At 44.1% G+C, this 17,826-nt stretch overlaps 1 protein-coding gene across 1 annotated transcript in view; it reads right to left on the reverse strand.

Annotated features, from left to right (window-relative positions):
- LOC146812629 (uncharacterized) overlaps positions 1-17,826 on the reverse strand; it is a 314,705-nt gene that overhangs the window by 295,139 nt on the left and 1,740 nt on the right. Inside the window, exons 3-5 of the mRNA XM_085615178.1 lie at positions 9,107-9,206; positions 2,575-2,656; positions 2,205-2,250 (exon numbers count right to left, since the gene is read on the reverse strand). Of these exons, the coding sequence (XP_085471304.1) occupies positions 2,205-2,250; positions 2,575-2,656; positions 9,107-9,206 (228 nt within the window). The remainder of the gene's footprint in view (positions 1-2,204; positions 2,251-2,574; positions 2,657-9,106; positions 9,207-17,826) is intronic.

The raw sequence follows: 17,826 nt of genomic DNA on the forward strand, positions 1-17,826 counted from the left end.
ACTCAAAGATTCGCCTCTCATGAACCATGGCCCCTTCTCACGCTCAGCAGTGGTAATCAGATGCATATTACATTCTGCTCATCTGTGTGTGTGTGTGTGTGTGTGTGTGTGTGAGTAAAGCACATGAGACCCTGCAACCCATGTGTAAAAGCCTGCCTCCAATTTCCTCAATATAGGCTAGTTCTTAAGTATCTAGTTATCTTTAATAAAGAAATGGCAGAGCAGCTAAACTGCAAGGCAGCTGCCATGGTGAGAAAAAGGCCATGGAATGTAATAAAACTGCAGTCCAAAAAACAAGCATTGGCATAACCAATAGGTCTCGCCTTTGGGGCCTTATAAGTATTTAATTATGCAGCACAATATCCTTGGTGCAGCATCAACTGTTTCATGGCTAAACACTTGTAATGTCCCAAAGGCAAGACCTATTGGCTATGCCAATGCTTGTTCTTAAAGCACTCCAAGTACTGGCCATGCAGTCACTATCTGTGATTGAGGGGATCAGATGGCTCTTGAAAAGCGAATAGGACCTGGAGCCTTGGAGGGTGGAAGGGGTGGTTAATGAGCGAGAACTACTCAAGGTAAACTAGCACCATTTGGTTAAAACCCATGGTGCTCCGCGAATTTGAGAGCTCAAACAAAACGGTTAGTGAGAGCGGCTTGGGTGATCAGGCCTTGCCAAGATTTAAGGAAATATAAAAATTAAGTAGTCCATGCAAAGCCAAGCATGCTTCAATACACTTTAATTACCAGCAGAGTTTGCTTCAGGGACGACTAGTGTTCATGGGCAACAGTGGCGTTACCCCGCCACCCTCTGGGAAGCGGCAAGAACCGTTGAAAATAAAGCAGTTGAAGAGAAACTGAGTGCTTTGAAGCAGTGTGCCGAAACTCCTGGATGAATTCTAACTTTGATGTTCTACTACACAGGCACCAAGTGCGTGAGGTTTTCATCGACATCCAGTCACAAGCTACAGCAGCAACACTAGGGAGTGCTGGATTAGAATGGCATTCATTTAGATGCTTTTGGAGTGCATGAACAGTGGCCCTGGGAGGGACTACAAAACTCCATGCACTTAAATAGGTGGGACGGGCTGATGCGGAGAAGGAGTGAGTGGCAACAATGTGGATTATCACAGAGGGGCAGGCTGTAGGAGGGGGGGGTGCTGCTCTCCTGGCATCAATGCATGGTTGGTACAGTATTTGGTTTCACCTCGAACACATTATAAAGATGAGCACCCAGTGCTTGAATCTTTCCAGGAGAGGCCCCAAAGAAGCAAGGAGCCAGCTGCAGACAACAATGAAACCAGCGGACTAAGAGTTAAGTGTGCAGTTAAGCCACTGCACCAGGAGCATCACCCCATCCCCCCACAGCACCCCCCACCCCTTTAGCAGAGGGAGAGGGTTCTTGATGGGCCTCCTTCTGCAGTTTGGCAGAGAAAGGCTCATAATGAACTTGGGTGGAAGAGGGAAAGGTGTCCCTTCCTGCACAAAAATAACCCTGCCAACAATGCAGGACAAGGGTGCCCGTGTTTGTGCTAGGCACTGAATTTTGTGCCGGCTGAAAGGACAGGAATGCACTGTCTCGTAGATATTGTGCATTTCGGCCCTTTCTATTTAGCATAGGCCAGTGCAGCAAAAAGACTTGCAGCGTTTCCCTAAGCAAAATCTTTGTAAAGGAGGCCCTTAGGGCAAGAAAGTGAGAACCCTTTAAGATACTCATTGGAACTGGAACTCAGGGTTACAGCGCCCTCCTCACCCACTTTAAAGTCACCAACCACCACATTATCTTCCTTCATGAAAGGAGCCAGACGCCACAAGACAATCCAACTTCCTAGCTCAAGACACCAGTTAGCATTTCTACTCCTGGCATTCTCACTGTATTAATCATGCACTTACCTATAACCAGTGGCATCGTAGTTCAACATAGTTATTGTGCATGGTGTATGAATATCAGCAGTTCAGTGTGCACTGTGTGACTGCATAGCCCACATGCAGGAGAAAAAACAATGAGGCAAATACATCAGAACTATCAAATGCACAACCTCTATTATATATAAAAAAATAAATAAAAAACCAGAAACCTAATACAAGATATGACTGGTTAGAAAGACTGTTTGTTCTGACTGCAGAGGGAGCTCATGGACTTTTTAAGCAGTAAGCAGCGTAACCAAACTTAACCCACCACTGCCCTTTAATACTAAACTCACCTTGGCAAGCTCTGGGGCTGCTTCCTCTGCCCTGCTGATAAACCTTCTGAAAAATAGAAGGAGAGGCTCAATTTGAATTCAGAAGCCTTTACAACTAGCATCATTTTACTTCCTACACATTCCTCACAGGCTCTAGAGTGGCTCATTGGACACCAATGCCCCCAAACAGGGATAATTACTTGCAACAACTGGCAGAAGAATGCTTTACCAGATCATCTTATCACAAGCTGTGATCAGACTGCTGTACATCTAAATTGGAACAGCTACAGCAGTATCTGAACTATGCACCTTCTCATGGAGCAGATTTTACCCTTCATTTGCAGCGCTGCCCACCAGAAGCAGGCTCATTGTTGTGCAGCACGCAACTTACCATAGACTGTGGAGTTTCACGGTACTGCTCCTGGACAGCACGGACAAAATCAGGTCCCTTTTGTTTGATCAGGAACCCACACCTGGGAAGTGGACAGAAATAGGTTGAGCAAAGGATCTGTGTACAGTGAAGCTGCACCATTGATGGGAATAGGTTCCCAATATCATGGACAACTAGAGGTTGATCAATGTAGCAAGTCACCACTTAAGGTGAGTAAGGGGAATAATGGTCAAATAGTGTTTGGGCGCGAGAAGAGTTACAAGGAACACCTGGATAATCATGGAAGCCTGAGGTTCTACAAGAATGAACGACTGGTGTCTAGCAGACCAGATAGTTCATCACCCGTCTCGCCTAGAATGTTTCGACCCGACTGAAAACCAACCAATTGATTAAGTTCAGATTCGCCTCACCAATTCCAAATCATCCCACAGCTCTCCAGGAATCATACCCTCAGACATTCTCTGCATTTAGACATGCTCCTCTTCACTTCGCCATTTCTTTAAGGATGTAAAAGTTACCCTATCAGCTCCCTTTGTTGGTTCACAGCTGAATAGCAAAGGTCCCCTGGCTGGCTCTCCAGCCATCCCCTTTCATCCCTGTACAAGCTGCTGGCCAATTAACCAGAGATAAATCAGGCAGTCACAGACCCATTGAGACATGCATATGCTGCATAAGTGGACGTTCTGGGGGATTTGCTGAAACCAGGCTCCATGACTTCCATCTCTACTGGTGTCAGGCATTTTCATTTCTAAAACTAGACAAATAGTAAATCTGTGCAGTATCCAGAATGGGGGAATTAAGGAGCATAAATAGGGAGATCCTGAAACATCACCAGCTTTTTCACAGAAAAAAAAATGCAATATTGGGAATAGGCATTTAATCCTTTGAACAGCAAACTAAACCAAAAAAATTATAAGTTTGAGCAATCTAAACTATTCCCAATTTAAAGAAATTGGGTCGATTTGTCCTGTTAATGATCAGATTTAAGATGCAATTAAAGTACGGACCCTGAGCCACTCCCGAATCTGCAAACATGAACAAAATACTGCTCTCCAACCAAGAAAGGGGGCAATCCCAGACAGGAAACATGCCACCTCTGGGCATCTCAAGTCTGATTTCCACCCACAAATGCCTCCGAGAACCTTGAGCTTTACTCTCAAAGCATGACTCGCCCCCACATAGCTAAATAATCAGAGGTATAGCCATCAATAGTGCAGAAGATGCAATGGCACACAAATGAACGAATGCTGTGCACTTAAATTGTGGTGGCATTTTGTTAACCAACTAGGTGCAGTGGCATGTCACTTGCCCGCACGGGCCCTCATGTCCCCTTGCTAGGGCATGAAAATGGAAACACCCATGTAACCACAGACCCTAGCCTACAGGGCGTAGTATGCTGCCTATGGGGGCAAGCACTTATTGCCCACAGAGGTAGGGAGTCCTGTTTAAATGTTGCAATGCAATACAAGCGAGTGTCTGTAGAACTGCTAAGAAGTCTTAAAAAGACAAATGATGGGGGTGAGGCGGCACTGGTCATGCCAACAGAGGGAAACGGGATGATGAAGTAAATCGAATTATAACTACAGATAAAAAACACAAGGACAGTTAAAAGAAGGGATACAATACATACACACATTTTAGTGAGCCGGATCAAGAAAGGGACAATGTTTAAGGAGAGTAAAGAGTAAAATATATAATAGGACGAGGAATGAGGCTTCAGCATAGAGTAATGGATCGGGGGGGGGGGGGGGAGGGAAAGGGACAGAAGTTGAAAATCGGAGTAAGAAAGTCAGAGCAAAGGAATGCAGTAAGAAGGCAATGAAGTTTGCTTGGAAGAAAAAAAAAAAAAAAAAAAGGGGGGTGGAGAAGAGAAAAACAGATTCATGAAATAAGCGCACCACTAGGCTGAGGCAGAGTACAGAGGGCTCTCTGATTATGAACTTATTTTCTTGTGGAAGCAAATGCATGGACCACATTAACCACCAAGTGTGTGAACTCTGCTCCCAGAGCCTCTAGTTCCTAAAGGAACAAGGCAATCCGAACTCGCTCAATTGAGGCAGATATGTTGAGCAGGGCAAAGAAAAAAAAAAAAAGCATTTGCAATGCAATAGGTCTCGCACTTAAGAGTTTGAGCTTCAGGAATTGTAAATTACGCCTTTTATTTAGGAGTTTTTGAAACAGAAATAAAAAGGCAGTCATTTACAACGCCAATAGTTTAAACTCTTGCAAATGCGAGACCACGGCACCTGTGCTATAAAAACTTTTTGGGGTTAAAGTGTAAGTAGAGGATATACTACCTACAACAGCAGGCAGGACAAAGCTACATGAGGATAGTGCTTGGACGCTGTAATTAAAGCCCATTGAGTAACAATACATGTAACGGGGGGTGTCTCCATGTCAGGTTACAAAATGAGACAAGGCGGTACCAAGTAGGGACTACTAAGCCTATGGACCAATGAACAGCCACAGTTCAGTGGACAATGAGAAGCCAATGAAGAATATGGGTGGAGCATCAAGTCCCTTCCTGACTACAGCATGCCTCGTAGAGCATGCGCTGCCCAGGCTCGACCTAAACAGCAGATGCTCAGAGTAGAAGAAGCCTACCAGTCAATACCCTCATCACAGACCTAGTGAGAAAGCTGGACATCTTTAAATACGGTCACCTGGTAGGTCACTAACAAGGTGATTGAAAGCATTTGGATTGGAGTGTCCAGCGCCAGTTGCACTGGAGGACATTTACTTTATTCAAAAGGAGATCCCATCCCTGCATGAGGTGGAGGTCTCCCGGATCTAAACGTCACCATCAACCTGACATTCTTCCTCACCCCGCCCATCCTCCTACCCCAATAACTTATTTATCGAGCAAGTCTGGTTAACATGGCCTCAGTCTAGGTGCTATAAAAGTGCCATAAAGCACCTCAATGATAGCTTTATTTTATTTATAACGTTTAATATAGCGCGAACATGACCCACAGGGGTATCCAAGCGCTTTACAGTACATAATTATCACATGTTATACATACAATCGGAAATCGCATATAATTCAAAAGAGGAAGACATTGGTGTTTGGATATAATCGGTGGCAAACAGGCATCAGAGTGTTAAAGATTTAGGAAGTTAATTTGTTCATTAGAAACATTTGCTTCTTTTTTGAAGGCGGTAAAAGAGGAGATTCTGTGTACGTCTGGGGGGGGGGGGGGGGAGGGGGGGGGGGGGGGGTAAGGTTGTTCCAGATCTTCGGTGCAATACCCGAGAAAGCTCTGCACCCAGTTGTGTGGAAGGATTGAGGTTTTAGTAGTAGTGAGCTTGCGCTTTGTGAATGTCTGCAACCTCCCGACCGCTCTAGCTTTTGTGCTAAATAGCTGGGGGTGTTGCTATGTAGGGCTTAATGTGTCATGCAGGCGATCTTTAGTTGTATTCTTGACTCGTAGGGTAGCCAATTCAAAGCCTTCAGGGCCGGGGTGATGTGGTTATTTTGTATTCCGGAGACCAGCCTGGCCGCAGCGTTAAGCGATGCCCTGATCGGTGCTAGCTTGCATTTTGGAAGACCACAAAGTTTTGCTTCCATAGTCCAGTCTTGGTGGTACTAGAGCATGAACCGCCATTTTTAGATCAATCTGTGGGAGGCAGGGTTTAAGTTTCTTTAAGATACTCAACTGAAAATTGGCTCCCTTGGTGGCATTTTAGATTAGTGCCTGCATATTTAAGTGTTTGTCAAGGGTGACTCCCAGGGATTTTACGGAGTCAATGTATGGGGCGGAATCAAAGGAAGTTAGATGCTTCAGCAATAAGTCTATCTTGGATGTGTGATTGGGAGGGGAGATGAGGAGGAACTCAGTTTTCTTGGTATTGAGCATGAAGTGGTTGCCATTGAGCCAACTTTGGGTATTATGAAGAATGGCGTTGAGGGAGATGAAGTCATCTGGTGAGGAGATCATTTATAATGGAGGGTCGTCCGCGTAAAAGTGATATAGAATGTTTGCAGAATTCAGCGCATTAGCAAGGGGTTCCATGAGTAGATTAAAAAGATTGGTGATGGTGCTGATCCCTGTGGAACTCCTAGTGTGACCATGGAAGGTCGAGAGAACGATTGCTTCAACTTGATTCTTCGAATTCTGTTGCTTAGGAAGGAGGCGATCCATTGTAACACTGGAGAAGCTCATCCTTCGTTCAAGTAGGGACAGTAGATTGTGGTGTTTAACCTTGTCGAAAGCGGAAGATAGGTCAAGTAGTATCAATACGCACGATGCGTTATGATCTAACATTTTTAAAATATCATCCATTATATAGATGAGTGCTGATTCAGTACTGTGACCTTCACGGAAGCCGGATTGGTGTTTATCTAGGAGGTTGAAGTTCGATGCGGTTGCAAAGTTGAATTTGTACACATTTCTCCAATAACTTCACCAGAGTGGAGATTGTGGATATAGGGAGGATAATTGTTGAGGTCTGTGGAGAGGGAGTTGGCTTTCTTTAGTATAGGTGTGACCTGCCATATTTTAAGGCAGTCAGGTATGGAACCTTACCTCAGAATCGTTAATTTTTGTCCATAGGGGTAGAATAGAGATCTTTATCATTTTGATTACAAATGGGGGGGTAGGGGAAAAAAAAAAAAAAAAACGGAGAAATGATTGGCAGGGTTGATCGCTAGCAGGGTGCTAGAGATTGTGTTCAGGGATGGGTGAGAAGGAGTGCCATTCGGCATTGCTTTTTGGAACTTCGATCGGAAAGCTAAAAAGGTCCTTGATCTGTGAGTAAAGAGTAGACTCTTGGTCAGTAGTTTGTTGGGGTTCTTTCTTGGATTGAACGTCATTTTCAATGGTTATAGTCTTTTCTAGGAAGAATTTGGCAAGCTCGCAGTAGTTAGGGGGTTGCTTAGCTCCACTAAGTTTGTAGAGTTACGGGATTATTTTATGATTTAGAATAGTTTTTTGGGACAGTTAATGGCTTGGTTCAGCTGTGTTTTGCAGAAGTCTGCTTTAGCTTTTAAGATTGTTCTGTTGTAAGTGTTTCTCAGTACCCTAAGTTGGTATAGGTGATCAGTGGAGGGTGCTGATTTCCAAGCTCGCTCAGCTAGTCTTAACTTGCGCCGGTCCGAGTTTAGATTCTCATTGAATCATGGTTTAGAGATTTTGGTGGAGAAATTTTATTCTTGGAGGGGCACTGTGGTATCAAAGACTGCAAGCAAAGTGACATTGTAGAAGTCTGTGAGATCATTGACGTCAGCCATGTCTGCTGATTGGATCAGGGTGGAACTGCATTGGGATTGATATTTTGGATATTCATTTTCCATGGTTTTGTAGGTTGGCTTTGTTTTGGAGTAACCTCACTGTTGGAGAAGATGCTGTAATGATCAGTCCAGTCACATGGGGAGATGGATTCTAGTGATATAATTTTTTTTTGCTATGATGAGGTCTGTCTCCCCCTTTGTTGTGGGTTGGGCTGTTCCGCCAGAAAGGATTTGAGACCACTTACATCATGATCACCAGTATTGTTCCAATGGAGATTGAAGTCTCCCAGAAAGATCTGCGGCACTTGTGAGTTGGCGTTGGCTGTAATGACTTCCATTAGCTCAATGAACTTCTGATTGTCACCCGGGGGGTACATTATGTGAAGTTGGCAGAGGATGCCCTTGTCATCCGAGATGTTGGTGCAGAGATATTCACAGGAGGATAAGGATATGGAGTGTGCTTGATTAACTGCGATTGTATTTCAATAGATGCAGGCAAACACCCCTTTGGGTTTCTCAGTTCTATCAATGTGAAATATATCATGACTAGGGGGGACCAGTAGCTCAAGGATGGGAGCAGAGGAACTCTTCAGCCATGTTTCGGTGAGGATGAGGATGCCCAGATAATTCAAGAGAATGAAATCATAAATGACCGTAGCATGTTTGTTAGCCAAACTGCAATTGATTAGTGCACACTTTAATTTGCTAGGCGAGTGAGGGTAGATTGCATTATGTTGACTTGAGGTTTGTATCTGTAGTTGTGAGTGGGTTCTCTGTAGGGGGTTGGGTCGGATGGATTGGATAGTGCCCTCTAGAGACATGCTGCTGTCATTATGGCTTGTGTATGAAATGAGAAGGCCATGTAGGTCATTGTCAGATAGCCCATCCACTTAATTGTGTGGGAGTGTTCCCTTATAATGGTAGTTCGCTTAAGCACTGCACAACTAACAGACATTAGATTTACCAGACCTCCCTCCCATTGGATGCTTTAAAGTACCCAATATGGTCACACTCAGATTACCAGACCTTCATTTTATAGGTATTGCAGCAGCGGTGCATTACTACCAATCAGTGTACAAGCACTTACCCATGGAAAGTAGGTACTTAAGAAACCCAATGCACCTCTGTATATTTTAAGTATCTTTGACCCTCCTGCCCACTTCTACTCCACTCAGGGGAGCCAACCACACCTTGACCACAGGAAGTGTTCAGTTTGTCAGCATATTTCTGTTCTTTTCACTAGGGGTGAAGTACCAAGAGCTGAGGACCAGCCATTCCACTCTAAGAACTCTGCTACCTTACCTGGGCATACGTTGGGCATGTCTCGTCCACGGGTCATGGTCCCTCTTCCAGTTACTAATCCCTTCATTGCAGTAGAAACACCGTACGCAGTCACGGTCACCTGCAGAAAACAACGCAGGTGAAAGAGGGAACTGCTTAGCCATAAAGTACCCCATGGTAACAGCCCACAAAAACCCAAACACTAATGTTTTCCATATTGACAGTGCCTTAAAACAGAGTACTCCCACTAAGTTCTTACAAGAATTTGGAGTATAGTCCGACAAAGGACCAGATACACTATTCGTGATTGGACCACGGATGTGTCAAAAATTGAAGCAGTCTATATTTCAAAGTAGATACTTTTATAGATCAGATGACAAATGTACATAGGACCAATTATGGGGGCACAATCATGCAGTAGGCCATACATATGCAATTATCTATTGCAACTAGGCGCATGATGTTCATAGAAATGTCGGTCTCTTACCAAATGACTTATCAAAAAGTTGTACACATTTAATGAAATACATCTGTGGAAAGTAATAAGAAGGATTATAAATTGGTCAAAGGTGTGCAGTGTTGAAGAATTAGCTTAAACTCTCATAGGTGTTTAATCAAATAGTGTTCAAGATAGCACCAGCAAGCATGGTCGCAGTACCCAGCTCCCAGGGTTTTCCATCTGAAGCTGGTAGATCACTGTTGCTTATTGACCATTAGGTAAAAGCACTGCATCCAAGGAAACAACGTTCTACTACACGATTTAGAGGGGTTGACGGGTGTAGCTACGAAGCCCCCTTGTATTAGCAGGGGTAGTGGGTGTAATGCGAGAACCCCATAATGTCCAAGATAAATAATTTGAATGCTTCAAGCGCGTTTTGAACTAAGAACAAGTTTAGTACTCGAGAGACGTACTCTCCCAGGGTACAAGGCAAACTACAGCCCATTTGAATTATTTGTTAAAGCCAAAAAAAAAAAAAAAAAAAAAAAAAAATTTATATATATATATATATATATATATATACATACACACACACACACACACACACACACACACACACACACCTTAAGGATCAATTGCTTTGCTGTACCAGTTGCTCTAAATAAAGATACTATCAATTAACCATAGTCTGCAGGAATATATATATATATATATATATATATATATATATATATATATACACACACATACACACACTAGTCACGAAGCACAGTTTAGAAAAAAATTAATTTTCTACAAAATCGTATCAGAAAGTGTGCAATGAACAGTAAAGTAAAATGGTTCACGTGTGACAACTCTAGTCAAAGTAGTTCCTGATATTAATACCAGTTGTACAAGGGAGAGCAGTGTTCAGTCTTCTGAATGATCAGTTGAAGAGGAGTTGGAATAGTTACAAAAGCGTGGAAATTGGGGCAGGTTTGTGCCCATAACACAGCCAAACCATTCTAACGTGTGCAGATATACACAACCTCAGCAGAATATTTTAGTTCTACAGTCTCGATTTCATTAACATGGTCTATGCTGAACACTCGCCTGTAACCGGAAGTCAACATCTGCCTACAACTAGGGGATGCTTGAGGAAAGCAAACACTTTGGTTTGTTCAGAACACCTCTTAAAAGCATTTATTGGTTTCCAGCTAAGGAACGGCTGTGGTGTGGAGTGGTGTCCATTCCAAATGGGTGCGGGTAGTTCAGAATCTTGGGACTGCCCGAGCATTCGCCCATTCTAGATAAGGATCACTAGAGCGATGTTGGAGGTGGTGGGTGTGGAAATTCCACTGGACCCCAAATGGTTCGTTCTAATAACGGAGGGTAATGAAGATTGGCCTCGACATGTGAAGTTATGGTTGGCGGCAATAGTTGCCCAATGTAACATTGCAACGAAGTGGGGGAGGGGGCAACATCCACCCCAATGCTGGAGGAATGGGGAAAATGACCTGGACTGTAAAACAGTCAGTGATTTATAATAAAAACGGTTGCCCCAAGAAAAGAAAAAAAAAAAAAAACGTGGGCAGCATGGCGGGTACATCTGGGACTAAGAGGGATGCGGGAACAACTGTATTCTTTATTGATGTGGACTTTTACTCGTCATTATGATAGAAATTTCAACTGTAAAAAGTAGATTGACACTACAATATAAACGCTCTTTGTATGTACAACAGTTTGATGTTTCAATAATAAGGTTTTTTTAAATCTTGGGACCTTCATTATGGTAACAGGTGCATTTATCAAGGAAGAAAGGGTCTGCCCAATGCTATGAGCAGCGATGGGGTGCAATTTGTTTTCTGAAGAAATTAGTATTTTTTTTTTTATTTTTTTTTTTAGAACAAGGGTATACTCCACAGGACACCGGTTTCACAGACAAGATGAAACCGATCACAGGTAGTAAGCATAAGATACTAAGGAGGAAAGCAAAGTAAGCTTTAAAAGTTATGGACTCACCATACAGATTTTAATGTGGCTGCAGGCAAGTTCTCTTTTTACGATTGGCAGGAAGGATGCTTGTTCAAGATTTTCCTTTTATGTTTGGACAGGAGGAAAAGACATAATTCAAGCACTTGGGATACTGAGATTCAGTGGACAAAAACAAGGTATGAGGAAGTTGAGGTGGCATTGTGGAGACCAAGAGCTAGTGACAAAACTAATTTGGGCAGGGAAATAGGAGGAAGAACGAACAAGGGCTGTGAGAGTAGAAATTAAAAAAAAGAAAAAAAAAAAAAAGTCCTTGGACTATAGTTCCAGAGGACATTGGTGCTGTGGCCAGCAATTAACAGTGAGAAATAAAAAAATTAGGGTAAGAGATTGTATCACTTCCCATTTTTGTATTTCTAAAAGTTGTCATCCGGCTACTTTGTAGGGGTACATAATTTCATACTCTATATCGGTATGTAGAATATGGTCTTGTGTTCGTGTGAAGGGTTTTGATTTTTTTGTACATGGGTTAGTAGGTCTCGCCTAGTGCAGCGTATACGCTGCTGTAGGAGAGGACCTCTTGGCATCACTCCAGACATTCAGAAAGCTTTCTCCAAGCTCGTGCGTGTGTTTCTCAAAACAATTGGCCTTTGCGTGTGGCTTTCAAAAACAATTAAGGCACGCAATTGGCCAGAGGCAGGTGCATGTCCCACCTCTTCTTAAAATGTTCACTCCCATGGTGTTTGGGTCTCGGGAGCAAGCAGGCTGGCAGATGAATTCCTCCTTGGTAATGTGCTTTACCTTCTTGTTGTATGCTAAAACAATTTATGGCCTTTTAGATCGCAGCCGCCCATGCCCTAGTATCCAGTTACTAATTGATTTCCACCCTGCTTTTCTTTGCAATGCTAGTTAGGTCTCACCTAGCATTGCAGCGCATGCGCTGCTCGCTCGGCAAGACCTATAGTGAGAGGAGATTTCACAAGGTCACTTGAAGCCCTGCCCATCATTTTCATTGGGTCGTGTCAGCGAGTTATGCTAAATGCTGGCTTCCCATTGAAAATGATGCTTTTTGGCCACTGCCCTTTCTCCCTTTCGTCCGGCCCATCCAGACTGGGTCATCTGCTTACCAGCTGTCATGAAACACTATCATTAGAAGGGGCCATCAGTTTCTAATTAGCATGGCCTTGCTAACTAGAAACAGATGCCCCCCCCCCCCTAAAGATAAAAAAGTCTGCAGGTACTACCCTGCAGTCTGCTCTCTTCAGCCTCCCCACCCGTCCCACCTCGGAGCACACGTCCGCTCAGGAAGCCTCCTCGCTTCAACCCCCACCACCCACCTCGGAGCACACGTAACTCAGACTGAAGGGCAGCGCCTCTCCAATGTTCTGACCTTTAAAAAACAAACTGGTATCTAGTGCTTAAATGATAGGTTCCATTATTTCTAAACATACATGTCACCTTTTATCATTCAGACGGTCCCAAAGAATAGTAGGTACTAAAATTCAAATTTACAACAAGTGAGCTGCACAGGATTTCCTGCAGATTGCAAACACTTAAGACACTTTCACCGACTGAAATATGTGCCCTCTGGTGCTTTGTAAATTCCTTTTCAAGGGACCTCCCTCAGGCAACCAGCAGCATCCCTACCAGAAGGTTTTGTGCCTTGTCCGCCATAGATTATAAGTTGCAAATGTTGAGCAAAAATACAACTACTGGCAAAGTGCAGCGAAAGTATAAGACGCACAAGTCTAATTCACGCTGGTGACCTACATCTCACAGGCCCATTGCGCCCCCTTCCTCGTTCCATCACCCGCACTATAGTGGACCAGACGAGGCAGATGGCACAAGCCTCGGGGGAAGGTGGCAAGTAATAATTCTCTTCGCTTCAGCGTCCCCCCCCCCCCCACCTCGGAGCACACATCTGCTCAGGGAGCCTCCCCTTGCCTGAGCCCCCCCACCCCCCAAGCACACGTAACTCGGCAGACTGAAGGGCAGCGCCTCTCCTCCAGCCCAGTCTGTGCTTGCACCTCTCCTCCCGGCCCCGTGTGAGCTTGCACCTCTCCTCCCGGCCCGTGTGCGCTTGCACTTGTCCTGTCTCACCAGGGCCGCTGCACTTTATTAACCTCCTTTGATGGATGAAAGGAAGCCGCAGTGCGTGTCCGAGGCCTGCCCTGGGGAGCAAAGCTCGGTAATTAAAGACTGAGCAGGCGAGAGGGGGTGGGGACCAACGTGCCATTCCAGGTGTGTGTAGGAAGGGGGGGGGGGGGGTAATGCGAGTGCGTGTGTACGTGTCTGCATGCGTTTTATGAACTGTAAATGTGCGCGTGCCTGCGTGTACATGTGTATGTCTGCATGCTTGTGTGTGCCAGTGTATATAAACCTGTATGGATGCATATATGTATTCATATTTGTGTGCAAGCACATGCTTGTGTTTGTAGGTTTCCGTGTGCCTCCACATCCGTGTGTGTAAGCGTTTGTCCGTTTCCTGGTGTGTGTTTGTGTCTGCATTTATCCCACCTACTACCCCCCCCCCCCCCGTTATCTTCCAGAGTTGTTAGCTGATCAGCAGTGTTGGCTACTGTGTCCGACAATCATGAGCAAAAGTCAAAGAAAGGTTAGGTGCATTCATACAGAGAAAAAAAATCACGTGCCAAATAATCAACCTGTCCCTGAAAGTGGCTCATCCGAGGCCTAGATTTACAACTGCATACAGCTAGGCTGCTGCAGCAGGCGCAGTAACCCGCTGAGCTATTTCACCTCCCAAAAAAAGGGATGCACCGGGGATATGGCAGACAAAGAACTGAGAGTACACTAGTGTAAATGCAATAGGTTTCGCATTTAAACTTTTTTTTTAGCAATTGCCATATTAAATTACAATGCATTTTATTTGTTTTACAAAAGAAAAATGAAAATAAATGTAATTTACGATGTCAATAGCTCCAAATAATGTCAGTGCGAGGCCTATTGCATTGTAAATGCTTGTTTTTTCTTGTTGTCCCCATGCGAAAACTGGCGTAACAGCCTTCAGGAATTTTGAGGCACAAGTGTAAAGCAAGATTACACTGGCAGAGGAATTCGCACGGCCCCGATTTTAATTCCGTCTTTCTCCTGAAAATATTGCCATTTGTATTAAGTGATATGCTTCAAACTTATATTTTAAATTAACAATTTGTGCTGTATATTTTTATAAAATGGGGCACACCGTTTAGGGCGTGCCTTCATTTTCTTTACGTTATTTACCTACCTGTCCGTGCACAACCAAATATGCAAACGGTGACGCTAGTTTGAGCATCCGATGAATTCAGTACTATAGGGGCTCTTCACACATGGGTTTGTTTTTGGCAGTTTTCTTAATTTTTGTATAAAATTAAGTAGTCCTGGGATTCACATTGATTACATTTTCACGCGGACAGTATTAGGTTTGTGCACTTTTGAGAAAGGAGACGAAAAGGTTTCTTGTATAGTATTAATGGGGTATAGATTAATTTGCTTTACACACTCCTGCCATCTAGTGGTTAATCCAGATTTGACTAGTGGCGTGTTTTCAAAAAGTAAAACGACGAGTATTTTCAAATCTGGTTTCCATTTGGAGTCATGAGTAAACTTACAGTGAAAAAGCAAAGTAAAGTATTTCAGTATACAGTGCATCTGAGATAAAGATTGTAATGTGTGATGGGTATAGGTTGCCTAGGCAACACCTGCAACAAGCTCTGGTAAATTAATTTGGCTACGCCTATGTAATTAACAACCTGTTTTTTGTTGTAAATTGTAGTTTGGTGAGTTCCAACACCTGAAGTTTTTTAGCGTGCAACAGGGAAGATGCGAGTTGCTCTAGCGCACAGAGTCAGACGGGATGCTTTTTATGTAGACCACAGGCAGACGTAAGGCGGTCCAGGGTGTACCAGACTTGAGTGCTATAACCTTTGAACTCCTTGCCTGTTCGTGCAGACAGTGCACCTGTGAAGCACTGGTTACAGCAGGTGATGTGGCACTATTGGCAGAGCTGTCGACTTGGCAACTGGAGGAACGAGGTTAGAGTCTTCGATAGGCAAAACAGTTCTGGGCAATTCACTTATCTCCCGTGCCCAAAAAAAGAGCATTGGCATAGCCAATATGTCTCGCGTTTGGGACCTTTTTAGTTAAGAAAGCACAATATCCTTGGTGCAACAACATTAACTTTTGCAGGGCTAAACAATTATAAATTCCCAAAGGCTAGACCTATTGTCTATGCCAATGCTTGTTTTTGACTGAAATTTACTTTGTCACCAAGTGTTGTGCGTCAGCTCTGGAAGCATTTGGACAGAGCGGCAGGGATTACATGATTCCAAGTGAGCTTTTTGAGACGTTTCAACTTAACCAAGCCGGACTAGGTTTACACTTCAAGTATTGTTACATTTATAAATCCAGCTGTTTCACAGGGTTCTTTAAGAGCAGGAAGCCTAGATGTAGGCCAGGGGGTGACTGTAGGTCATAGGAGAGTGGCTGGCTCCAGCCCCTCCCCACGTTGCATGCAATCAAACAGGAGCACAAACAGCTGTGTTGCCACCTTGAAGTAAGGGGCACATCTGTTCAATTCTAGCATAAAATTGAAAGTGTGGAACACCATGGTTAAGACATGGTCTCCACAGTGCCCATGGTCGGATTGGTTACTAGGGTGACCAACCGTCCGAAAACTTAACGGACCGTCTGTTATTTTAGTAGGTCTGTAAGACGTCCGTAAATTGGGGTTCCCAAATTACGGACGCCTTACATCACACTAAAATCAAATTGGGCTTATTCCACTGTTATTTGGTAGTGGCTGTGGCCATGTTGGCTAAACGTCCGCATTTGCCAAATCAGTGGCGCGGATTAGATCAGATGCGCCCAAATGCACAGCTAGGGAAAGAGCACTTTCTTACTGGTTGCCCCAAGGCCGTTGGAATGGGCTTCAAGTTGTGTGAGAAATGAGCCAGCCCTCTTTGTGGGCACGGTTTTCGTTGATGGATTCTGCACTTAAGAGTTTAAAGCTCCTGAATCACGCCTCCCACTTAGACATGTGTGATCTTGGCCTACAGTGCCAGCCCAGAGTCCTCAAATGACACGTTCATTCTTAAGGTAGCTTGGTGACAAGAAACACAATTGTTGAAGCCAAAAAGTGCTGTTCGATCTAGGACGACTATTTATCTACCGGTAGCGCTTACAATTGGGGAAAAATATTTCCTCTGTGTATACAAAAACTCCATGCGTTTCCTAACTTACGTGCACTGCAGAGTAAGTATGTTTCTAAGGTAAGCGTATAAGAAAACATGATTTTTAAACCCATCAGATACCACTTGCCTAGTGATTGAAGTATTGCCAAATGGTCGTTGTGTCACGCCTTCAGCTAACACAGGCCTTGAAACCAGCAGCACTTTGCATGCCAATGTGGTATAAACGTCTCCGCATGCTAAGTGCTATTGGCTTGAAGGTCAGCTAAAATAAAAAGCTACACATTGTGTAAGGGAAACAGACGCCTTGCATTCCTCACCCCCCACCTCAAATAGTGTGAATGTATGGATTGATTTGTCTCAATGTGAGATTAAAAAAACACTTCAACCTTCCCACCCAACAGCATTCCTTGTACCCACTACGAATGAAGGCATGTGATAGCAAGCTAGCGCTGGCAAATGGGTGAAGAGGTTACATGAGAAAGTGTACCCAAGTATTACGAACGCCTTACAGACAAATACTAAAATCAAAAGGGGGAATTTCAGGAAGGTATGCTGTTCCCCTGCGAGAGGCCCCATGAGCTTAAAGGTTTCCACTCGGCACCTAGCGCAGACTGTGGACTGGCCCATTGTCACTGCAGACTATCATCACAGATAGAGACAATGGGCCCTATTATAGCGACATGCGGTGTGCCTTCTCCTGCACAAATCTTGGTTGCAGAAACGGCCTGATGTCCCGTTGCAAAACTGCACGCATACTGAAAAACTGAAGTGCACGATTGTCTCAACCTTACATAAACTTATTTTGACTTGTACTTATTATGGTTGTCTATTTACTTATATACTATTGTGCGACCTCCTCCGATAGGTCACTAAATCGTATGTTTTATCCCAAATTGGTCCTGTATTTTGACCTTCTGTCCTGAATTTTTACACTGTCCTGTCCTGAATTTGCACGCATGCCAGTTGGTCACCCTATTAGTTACGCTGGCACTTGGGCGATGGCCGGTGTTCAGATGTCAGCTGCTTTTATGAGCAGTCTAAGGGCCGCTTTGGATAGTCTCTGCGTTGTTCAGATACTGCCAGCGGCCCAGTGGGTGCATGACAGGCCTTTCTGGAGACAGACGGGCGTCCATAACCTCCGT

The sequence above is a fragment of the Triturus cristatus genome, chromosome 7 (genome assembly GCF_964204655.1).
Source record: "Triturus cristatus chromosome 7, aTriCri1.1, whole genome shotgun sequence".
Classification (NCBI taxonomy): Eukaryota; Metazoa; Chordata; class Amphibia; order Caudata; family Salamandridae; genus Triturus; species Triturus cristatus.